At 40.0% G+C, this 11,988-nt stretch overlaps 1 protein-coding gene across 1 annotated transcript; it reads left to right on the top strand.

Annotated features, from left to right (window-relative positions):
- Positions 1-9,300: 9,300 nt before the first annotated feature.
- Positions 9,301-11,766, top strand: LOC106569351 (homeobox protein GBX-1-like). The gene is made up of 2 exons (XM_014140645.2): positions 9,301-10,057; positions 10,714-11,766. Exons 1-2 carry the CDS (start codon positions 9,610-9,612, stop codon positions 11,226-11,228), a joined length of 963 nt encoding a protein of 320 aa, XP_013996120.1. The 5' UTR covers positions 9,301-9,609; the 3' UTR covers positions 11,229-11,766.
- The last annotated feature ends 222 nt before the right edge of the window (positions 11,767-11,988 follow it).

Below are 11,988 nucleotides of genomic sequence, written 5' to 3'. Positions count from 1 at the left end.
AAACTGGCTCTCATGAGGACCGCCACAGGAAAGGAAGACCCAGAGTTACCTCTGCTGCAGAGGATAGATTCATTAGAGTTAACTGCACTTCAGATTACATGTGACACAGAAGTAATTTGGCTGCTGCGCCAGGCTTTGCTGGGTCATACAAAATATCACATAACGTTACTGTTGTGCCTCCCTGAAATAGCCTCCTGTGAACAAACAGGCTTCAGAACAGCACAGCATCTGCCTCAGGAGAACGAAACCACCATTACTGCTACATAGAAACAACAAACAAAACCCAAAATGAACCAGTCAGTTGTTACTCTTCTTACAACTTGAGTTACGCAATGATGTGCTCGCCACAGCCCAGGCTACAATTTATCCAGTTAAATCTAATCCAAAATGTCATCTATGTAATCCCCAAAAGTAATTATTTATCATGAGAGGGACATAAACAATAACTAGTAATGCTACATTCTCAAACAAAGGTTGAAATCTCTCATTTCTGGTAATTTTTGTTATAAATTGCTGAGGTGTAGTTACTTTTAAGCACACAAGCTCAAGTACATAGTACAAATATGATAAAAATATGAAAATATAAAATATTTTATTTATTTTAATATGTTAGATCATTTGCATATTGTCTTAAGGTCTCTCTTGATCAAAACGTTTGCCTCCATTGCTGTAAATGACTCACAGAGCTCTAACATGTCTTCCTGAACTCGTTAGGAACTCTCCTTTCGTCTCATATTAATGTGTTTTTTTGTTTAACATCTATGAATTATTTTAGATCAATGACTATCAATCGATCTCTGAATGTACCGTAATAAAACCACTCTCCTGCTGCGCTACTATGTAACGATTGCAGGCACAAGCTTTGTCCGGAGCTGTGATGTAGGGTTCAGTCAGGAGTTGGACAGTCGGGAGAGCAAATGAAATGGTAGGAGGGACATCCAGTTTCAAATCATTTCAGATTTCACATCCTACGTCACAAAGGCTTAGAAAAAAATACTGCTGTGTCCGTGGCAACCAAGGCTATCGCTCAAGCCTACTCATTCCAGGGTTTTACTTTATTTTACTGTTTTCTACATTGTAGAATAGTGACGACATCAAAACTATGAAATAACACATGGAATCATGTAGTAACCAAAAAAGTGTTAAACAAATCAAAATATATTTTATATTTGAGATTCTCCATCATTACTTTAAGACATGAAGGTCAGTCAATCTGGAAAATGTCAAGAACTTTGAAAGTTTCTTCAAGTGCAGTTGCAAAAACCATCAAGCTCTATGATGGAACTGGCTCTCATGGGGACCGCCACAGGAAAGGAAGACCCAGAGTTACCTCTGCTGAAGAGGATAAGTTCATTAGAGTTAACTGCACCTCAGATTGCAGCCCAAATAAATGATTCACAGAGTTCAAGTAACAGACACATCTCAACATCACCTGTTCAGAGAAGACTGTGTGAATCAGGCCTTCATGGTCGAATTGCTGCAAAGAAACCACTACTAAAGAACACCAACAATAAGAAGAGACTTGCTTGGGCCAAGAAACATGAGCAATGGACATTAGACCATGGAAATCTGTCCTTTGGTCTGATGAGTCCAAATTTGAGATTTCTGGTTCCAACCGTCTTGTCTTTGTGAGACGCAGAGTAGGTGAACGGATGATCTCCGCATGTGTGGTTCCCACCGTGAAGCATGGAGGAGGAGGTGTGATGGTGTGGGGGTGCTTAGCTGATGACACTGTCTGTGATGTATTTCGAATTCAAGGCACACTTAACCAGCATTTCTACCACAGCATTATGCAGTGATACACCATCCCATCTGGTTTGCGCTTAGTGGGACTATCATTTATTTTTCAACAGGACAGTGACCCAAAACACACCTCCAGGCTGTGTAAGGGCTATTTGACCAAGAAGGAGAGTGATGGAGTGCTGCATCAGATGACCTGGCCTCCACAATCACCTGACCTCAACCCAATTGAGATGGTTTGGGATGAGTTGGACCGCAGAGTGAAGGAAAAGCAGCCAACAAGTTTTCAGCATGCAGTTGAAGTCAGAAGTTTACATAAACTTAAGTTGGAGTCATTATAACTCGTTTTTCAACCTCTCCACAAATTTCTTGTTAACAAACTATAGTTTTGGCAAGTCGGTTAGGACATCTACTTTGTTCATGACACAAGTAATTTTTCAAACAATTATTTACAGACAGATTATTTCACTTATAATTCACTGTATCACAATTCCAGTGGGTCAGAAGTTTACATACACTAAGTTGACTGTGTCTTTAAACAGCTTGGAAAATTCCAGAAAAGTATGTCATGGCTTTAGAAGCTTCTGATAGGCTAATTGACATCGTTTGAGTCAATTGGAGGTGTACCTGTGGATGTAAGGCCTACCTTCAAACTCAGTGCCTCTTTGCTTGACATCATGGGAAAATCAAAAGAAAGCCAAGACCTCAGAAAAAAAATGCACACCTCCACAAGTCTGATTCATCCTTGGGAGCAATTTCCAAACGCCTGAAGGTACCACGTTAATCTGTATAAACACTATGGGACCACGCAGCCGTCATACCGCTCTGGAAGGAGACGTGTTCTGTCTCCTAGAGATGGACGTACTTTGGTGCTAAAAGTGTAAATCAATCCCAGAACAACAGCAAAGGACCTTGTGAAGATGCTGGAGGAAACAGGTACAAAGTATCTATATCCACAGTAAAACCTATATTGACATAACCTGAAAGGCCGCTTAGCAAGGAAAAAGCCACTGCTCCAAAACAGCCATAAAAAAGCCAGACTACCGTTTGCAACTGCACATGGGGACAAAGATCGTACTTTTTGAAGAAATGTTCTCTGGTCTAATGAAACAAAAATAGAACTGTTTGGCCATAATGACCATTGTTATGTTTGGAGGAAAAAGGGGGATGCTTGCAAGCTGAAGAACACCATCCCAACCGTTAAACACGGGGGTGGCAACATCATGGTGTGGGGGTGCTTTGCTGCAGGAGGGACTGGTGCATGTCACAAAATAGATGGCATCATGAGGCAGGATAATTAAGTGGATATATTGAAGCAACATCTCAAGACATCAATCAGGAAGTTAAAGCTTGGTCGCAAATGGGTCTTCCAAATGGACAATGACCCCAAGCATACTTCCAAAGTTGTGGCAAAATGTCTTAAGGACAACAAAGTCAAGGTATTGGAGTGGTCATCACAAAGCCCTGACCTCAATCCCATAGAACATTTGTGGGCAGAACTGAAAAAGCGTGTGCGAGCAAGGAGGCCTACAAATCCGACTCAGTTACACCAGCTCTGTCAGGAGGAATGGGCCAAAATTCACCCAACTTATTGTGGGAAGCTTGTGGAAGGCTGCCTGAAACGTTTGACCCAAGTTAAACAATTTAAAGGCAATGCTACCAAATACTAATTGAGTGTATGTAAACTTCTGACCCACTGGGAATGTGATGAAAGAAATAAAAGCTGCAATAAATCATTCTCTCTAATATTATTCTGACATTTCACATTCTTAAAATAAATTGGTGATCCTAACTGACCTAAGACAGGGACCTTTTACTAGGATTAAATGTCAGGAATTTTGAAAAACTGAGTTTAAATGTATTTGGCTAAGGTGTATGTAAACTTACGACTTCAACTTTATGTGTGAACTCCTTCAAGACTGGAGAAGCATTCCTCATGAAGCTGGTTGAGAGAATGCCAAGAGTGTGCAAAGCTGTCATCAAGGCAAAGGGTGGCTACTTTGAAAAATATAAAATCTATTTTGATTTGTTTGACACCTTTTTGGTTGCTACATGATTCCATATGTGTTATTTCATCATTTTGATGTCTTCACTGTTATTCTACAGTGTAGAAAATACAAAAAACAAAAAAAAGCCCTTGAATGAGTAGGTGTGCCCCAATTTTTTACTGGTACTGTATAAAAACACAATTCAGCCTCACATGTGGATAGATTGTATTTAACATACTGTAATCGAAGATATAACACAAAAATGTTTTACAACTTATTTCCATTGTGGTCCTCTGAAGGTGGTGGCCTACAAGACGAAGCACAAGCCAGAGAGGTTGGTCTGCTGTCTGCTCAACCACAGCTCCATCAGGGTTTGGCATGGAGCACTGCCCAAGGTAAGAGCCAGAAGTAGCTCCTGATATAAGCGGGAAAAGCAACTGCTTAGGGCCTCCTCACCATCATCTCTGATTAATTCTATGAATATTATCTAGTTATGAGCACAGGCGCCAGAGAAGGAATAGTGTTGGATGGTAGTTCTAGGAGTAAAAAATGTGTAAAGAACATGCCAATACATCTTGAACATATACTGTATTGTTTAATCTTGCTGTGCATTCAATCAGTCATTCAAGTGTTAATAATAGTGTAGACGTTTATGTAGAAATCACCTGACGTTAAACAGATTGGTTCATGTTTCATAAAAGTGTAATTAAATCAAATCATCAGCTTGTAATTTTCTTGATGTACCCAATGGTATAACTATAACAGAATGTACAGTTGAGAATAAACAGATGATGTAGTATGAACACTAAAACGGTTCAATTAATAATTTATTTCTCTCCTCAACATGAATTATGTTCTCACTGTGGGAAACGGAAACTACTACTATTCACAGAACCAAACCTAGGTTCAAATGCTATTTGAAAGAAATATTTGAAATGCTTTAGCTGTGCTTGATTGTGCTTTCCTGTTGCAATGGAACCAATAGAAAAGTCCTGTGCTAACCCAGCGCACCTGGCACCCCAGCCAGGCTAAAGCAGACACTCAAAGTATTTGAAACATTTAAATTAGTAATTGAACCCAGGTCTGCTACTATTCACTGAACCCACCACATGCTCCGGAACAAAATGCCTGACTCCTAATTAGGGAGCGTTAATAGGAGATTAATTAGCACTAATTGCATAATTTCCAGTTAAACCTCCAGAGGGTAGACCAATCTGTTCATCTCACCAAGTGTTTAATTACTTTAGTTTATTTCTTATATTCTATCGATGAGTCACAAGTCACAACCTCCTAACTCCAACATGAAGTGAGGACATCTTATGACTTGTTTCTTAGGAGATCAGAAAAAGAGAATTGGATCAAATTTAGGAAAATGTATGCAGGTAGTATGTGTTATTTACATTGTGCCCTTTACAGCTATAAAATGTGGGAATATTTACTTTGTATTTGGACTGATAAGGTTTTAAAAAATAAGTAAGGCTAGAAAAATTGTAGGCTATAGTTTAATTCCTCAACACGACCAGGTATCTATAAACATGTGGTTTTAAGTAATGTGTTATTCATTATGCAATGATGTATCTTTCAGGTTCTGAAGTACTGCTGTCTCCTCGTGCACAATCAAGGTCTTTCTGAATGCATATGATCACCTCAAGATTACAGATGACAGGGTGGAGGATGTTTCACCAGAGATGTTTAAGGTCAGTTCCTAGGATCATAGTGATTCCATTCTGTTCTGTTCTGTTCTATTCTGTTCTCATAGAGTATGACTCTGTCTAACTGACTGTTCTGTGTGTATCTCTCTCCAGGAACACAATGGGTTCTATAAGTCCCTGTTCTCCCTGCAGCAGACCCCTTGTTCCCTACAGCACCTGGCTTGCTGGACGCTACAGAACAACCTGGATGGACACGTGCACAAGGTGGTGCCACACCTAGACCTGCCCACCTTCATCAAGAACAACCTGCTGCTGAAGTTCAAAGACAACGTTCACTGAGTCAGAGATAGAGCCAGGATGTATATAAGCCCTAAACACTGGATGTATGGTATACATGGTATGATATGATGAGAGCTCCCAGCACTATAGAGCTCTGTATGTACTGTAGGCTACAGCACAAACACTTGGAAACACTAGGAATTCAGTCTGTCTGTGACAATATTTGTTTTGCAGAGTGACACAGAAGGAGGGTCATCGTCACAGATATACTGATTGTGGTACTAAGTTGACTACCACTCCTGGGTCCAGAATCCTTGAGATTGCAGAGTGTGAGTAAATGGATACCATTATGTACTGTACAATATATGGCAAAACAATCTATGTAAAAATGTATGTATTTACAATTGATTGTATTCATTGTTTTGCTATTTTGGTTCACAAGTAAAAATGTTATTTGCTTTACAAGCAGAACCGTGTTACTCCGCGTCACCACAAGGGGGTGTTGTGGTCTTTAAATGACAAATTAATGAGATGTACTGTATTAGAGGGCTGGCTTCGTGTTTTTTTCTAGGATATTTGTCAACGAATGGTGTAACTTTTGTATTTATAGTGCTATCATTGAACTGAAGTGTACGTGCGTAATGTAGTGTAAAATAATGGAGTAAAGGAAATAGATGTACATATTGAGCTTTTTCCCCAAAGTAGTCGTGACTTCAGGCTTAGCACCTTGTCATATATGGTAAGATAGTGAGATCAGTCAGTATATGAAAAGAAATGTGCGCACTGCTTTATCACAAAAAGGAACCAATTATGGATGTAGCTATAGCCTAGTAAGTATTTGGTAGAGAAATAATTACTACTTTTTAGAAGAAAATAATTCCTAAATTAACAAAAAGTGTGCTCTATAACTCAGTCACTCTTTGTCAGAATATTTCTCATTAAGCTAAATGATTACATTTAAGCTCTGCCACTTGTATCCAAAGCGATTTACAGGAGCAATTAGGGTTCAAGTGCCTTGCTCAAGTCGGCTCGGGGCGACTTTTCGGTTACTGGCCCCACGCTCTTAACTGCTAGGTTACCTGCCACCCCAGATTAGAACGTTATGTGATACCACTGGCTTTACGGAAGTGAATGCAGGCTGTGACTTCAGTCATTTTGGAAATAATTCAACATTAACTGAAAAATGTATTTATAAAGACTTCATCGGAATAAATATGAGAGACTGTCATGCAAAGGCTCGGTGGTTATCTTATATTACAAAAAGTGTCAGACAAATACAACACGTCAGTGATGGACGGAAATCATGAATAGACTATTGTATAAGCAGTGAGATTTTATGTGTACGGTGCCAAGAAGGTTTATCGATGCTTTTCAATCTAGCAAATAGTGGGATCGACAACAATTGAATGGATAACAAACGAAAAAATATATATTTTAAACATTGACCAAACATAATGCAATATAGCTTAGTAGTTCTACAATATGTGTAATTTAACAGAAATGTCATTATAAAACTATTTAGGTGAGTTGGGCGTTTCCAGTTGATAATTATGTGGAGAGGTCCAGATGTATGATTGTATGGGATCGGAAAGAAGTAGCATGCTTTTGAATACCAACCACCCGGCTTGGGGAGAATGGTGAACCTGTGTGACAGAGGGTGGTGACACGGAGACAATATGCTGACTTGGGTAATGAACCTGTCACAGTGAGGCTCTTGAACTAGGCTACGCTATGTGCCTAGCGCATGAGGAGCCAAAGACATATCAAAGAAACTAAACCTGCAATGAAAAATAATACGATTGTAAAATAAAATATATATTAGCAATATGTTACAACTTGAATACAAATGACAATAATGTAGGTTATATTAAGGCTCCAAGGAAAGTCAATCATCCCGTTGTTAGTGACACATACCAGTAGAAACTAATAATAATAATCATTTCTGATTATTAGGTGACATAATTGTAATGTAACTGATCAAATAAACTATATATTCCTGACTCATGAACGAAAACAATAATAAATCCAATCCTAGACATAAATGCAGAATGTATCACACATCTGAGAGAAAAGTTGAGGATGTATGAGGAGGTTCTGGTTGCAGACTATATAATCAGAACTGAGTCCACTCCACTCTTAAAAAAAACCAAGGGGAGAGGAGCGCGCGGGAGAGGAAAGCTATCTGGTTTCAATAGTTCAAAGCAAGGTGGTGCTGAATGGAGTCATTTGCAATTATAAGAATAATTAGCATCCCTTGGCACTCCATTGCTAATCAGACTCGGTTGGTGATATGTTTATGTCTTCATGCAATCAGACGGCCAGTTGGAGTGCCCGCGCGCCCCAAGGACTCAATAGAGGCTAATCATCGTCAAGAATTGGCATATAAACGGTAAAATGATATCCGATTAAATCAACATTTATAAGAAAAGAGAAACGGGATGTTTCATTATTGCACATTTTGATTTTAATATAAACTTATAAGCATATCGAAAATGAGTGGCCTAAACCCTGAAAGCGTCGATGCGTAATTTTAACTATTCAACATTTAATTGGCAATTAGTTTAGGATGCATGCTCATTACATTTTAAGTCATTTAGCAGACACTCTTATCCAGAGCGACTTAAACTTAGTGAATTCAACTTAAGATAGCTAGGAGGGACAACCATTTATCACAGTCATAGTAAGTACATTTTTCCTCAATAAAGTAGCTATCAGCAAAGTCAGAGCTAGTAAGGGAGGCGTCAAGTGCGAGTGTTGTTCACGAGATAAGTGCGAGTGTTAGTCTAATGTTAGGCCTATCTCTAAACTGAAAAAGTATTGTCTACATATACCACTAACTTAATGGTAGCCCTACAGATACAAGCACGTTGGTACCCTATTGTATTTTGAATCGAAGAAAAAGTTTAGTCTCCAAAATGTCACTTTCCAAAACAGCGCAGACTCGTTTTAAAATTTCCGTGGACCTCACATGTCTTTTATCAGAATCAAATGTTGTACAGGATAACTCACTCTAGGGAATCATTATTACCGCACTTTTCTAAGGCCAAGCGCATTGTTTTGGCCAGAGAGAATAGAAAAGCTTTACTCTTTCAAGAGAGGAAAAACATCTGCCTCTCCTCCCGGCCCACTCCGATGCCATCCGTCCCGATGCCATACATCACAACATTTCAACAAAAGCACCGTTGTTTTATGTCATCCCTTGAATCCAAAGTAATTACTTATCATCAATCAAAATTAATAATAGCTGATTGGGTTGGTGTGGTCAACGATTATAGAAGGGTAAGGGCTGAAGCAGTCTCTCACATCGCTTCCAGTCAATGTGGTCCGGGCAAATGGGGTGGAGAGCTGGGTGGGGGGGGGCCGTCTATTCGGTATCCACTGGGAAACTACCGCCTCTCGAGGCGGCCAAAAAGTCCGACACTGAAAAAGGAAATGAAGCGTAATTTGAGGAAGATGGATGAGTCCCCAGGGTACACCCCCTTTCATTCCTCTTGTATTGCAGATGATAAGCTAGGGCTCTCGCGCTCTCTCTGTGTGTGTGTGTGTGTGTGTGTGTGTGTGTGTGTGTGTGTGTGTGTGTGTGTGTGTGTGTGTGTGTGTGTGTGTGTGTGTGTGTGTGTGTGTGTGTGTGTGTGTGCGTGCGTGTGGGAGAGAGCCCATTGAATAGAAGTGAGAAAGAAGTGGAGGGAGGGAGAGGTAGAGGAGGGAGAGCGTGTGTTTATGTCTCAGTGTGTGACAAATAGAGGGACAGGGAGTGGGCACAAAACAAGAAAGCGTCAGGTTTCAGTAAGCTTGAGGAGGTTTCGAGCAGCTGGTTAGTCAACAGGATAACATCGCAGCGAAGGGACATAATAACTTCACTCGACCTTTGAATCTAAGGTTTGGCGATTTGTTGAGGGAAGGAAGGGGCGCCTGAGTTTTCGAAAAAATAAGCCACAATTTTCTTCACAATGCAGAGACCGGGCGGCCAAGGGACGGCGTTTTCGATCGACTCCTTGATAGGAACTCCGCAGCCTCGGCCGGGACACCTGCTGTACACGGGCTACCCAATGTTTATGCCGTACAGACCCTTGATGATTCCTCAATCTTTATCTCATTCACATTTACCGTCTGGCATACCTCCTTTGGCGCCGTTGGCATCTTTCGCTGGACGTCTTACCAACACATTCTGTGCGAGTTTGGGACAGGGGATGCCGTCCATGGTGGCTCTCACTACAACACTGCCGAGTTTCTCGGATCCGCCGGATAGTTTCTATCCTCCCCAAGAGCTCCCCGGACCTCGGTTAAGTGCAGACCCTGGAACGAGGAGACAAGAGAGCCCCCACTCAGATGATCTGCATGGAAGAGACAAGGGGTCGGACTTACTCAACTTCTCGGAAACTTTTCAAACTATGCCAGGTAAGCTCCAGTCCCAGTGTCCATACGTTTCCGTTAGATTGGCACGTTGAGACCTAAATGCGTAAAACGCGCAAACGTCATCCAAATTATAGTTTGGACTGGACTGCATAGACATTTAGCAACACAAAAAGACACTCTTGAGTGCTGAGCATAAAGTTACACGCAGTTTATCCAAGGCAAATATGATGCTGAAATTTAAGACACCATCCACACTTTTTAGAAGGCTGAAATTGTCATCATAACATACTATTCCACAAATACATTGTTTCATGACAAACCACACTTTCAAATGTGCAAAAAGTCGAATTGTTTAGCCTAACTCAATTTTGTGAAACACTGTCTTCAATCTATTTGTTACATTAGGCATAATTTTATTCAACACATTTTTTTACTTAAAGTGACATTGGCCAATGTTACGTTAATAGAGGTGTTATAAATGGCACTATAGGCCTACTCATTTCCTTTTACGAAAAGACCACAGAATACGAACTCTCCAACATGCCTATTCCATTTTCATTTTAGAGGCCTATGTGGCCAAGACAATGTCTCTGAATTTCTAAAGAGATAAATGCCTAATTTGCATTTGTGAGGTAAACGTGTAGGCTGAACATAATTGGTTGTAATATATGTTGTCTTTCTTCATTGTCACTTTTTAGGTGAGACTAAATTGTACAGCTCTGACGATGAGAAGTTTGACCTGAAATCAGCAGACGCAGTTTGCAGTGACCGAGATGACAGCTCTGCAGTCGACAGCGAGAACGAAAGCTTCTCCGATGGGAACAACTGTGGTTCTTTATCCCAAAAGAGTAAACTAAAACCCGGGTCACAGGAAGCTTTACCACCAGGAAGCTCAGCGGGAAAGAGCAGAAGGAGACGGACAGCTTTTACAAGCGAGCAGCTACTTGAACTCGAGAAGGAATTTCATTGTAAAAAGTACCTTTCGCTCACAGAACGCTCTCAAATAGCACACGCACTTAAATTGAGCGAGGTGCAGGTCAAAATTTGGTTCCAGAATCGTAGGGCCAAATGGAAAAGAATCAAAGCGGGAAACGTCAATAACAGGTCGGGGGAGCCTGTGAGAAACCCCAAAATTGTGGTCCCCATTCCAGTGCACGTCAACAGGTTTGCGGTGAGGAGTCAACACCAACAGATAGAGCAAACAAGGCCATGATGAACTATCCTGGCCTAAACTTTAAAAAAGAAACGGACATTAATGCTGACAAAAGAATGTTCTGGGTTGTTAAATGCATGAAGCACAAAAAGGGATGGATTTTTTTGGTCAGCAAGATTACTTTTTACATCACAAGAGACATAATGTCCGATCAACTTGACAACATACGATATCATGTTATCGCTTGGCAGATTAATTAATTTGTCAAATAGGATATCATGTTTTATTTATTGTTTGTACATTTGTAAATATTATATGTGTCAGGTGACACAGACAGCACCTATGAAATGAGATTGTAAACATTATTTTCTAAAATATTTATATCTAGGGCCTATAACTGTTCTGTTTATTATCTGCATGTGCTTCATTCGGTGAAGCTATTTCAAACTTGTCGTATTTGGTATCGTTTCGTTGATCACATTTTGCATGTACCTTACAAAGTTTTCATTTTTGGTAGGCTACTGTAAGAACTGTATTCGCCAGCTGTTTGTGAGAGAAAAAGAATATGTGAAGAAAAATAAATAACCAAACAAGGAAATACTGTAAAGTATATTGACTTAATAAATCAATTTATATTAAAGGTATGTATCTAAATGCATTATTATTGCTGTTTTAGCTATAGTTTTAGAGATGGTGATTTGTGCTTTATATATAGCATCTGTCTGCTCTCAGAAAATTAACAGTGAGCTCTCTTTCTATAAAATATATTTTCCTCGCATACATTAAGTAAAATACCACTAGCCGATTACATGACACTGTA

The sequence above is a fragment of the Salmo salar genome, chromosome ssa14 (assembly GCF_905237065.1).
Source record: "Salmo salar chromosome ssa14, Ssal_v3.1, whole genome shotgun sequence".
Classification (NCBI taxonomy): Eukaryota; Metazoa; Chordata; class Actinopteri; order Salmoniformes; family Salmonidae; genus Salmo; species Salmo salar.
The sequence above is the reverse complement of the archived record's forward strand: the minus strand, read 5'-3'. Positions and strand labels throughout refer to the sequence as shown.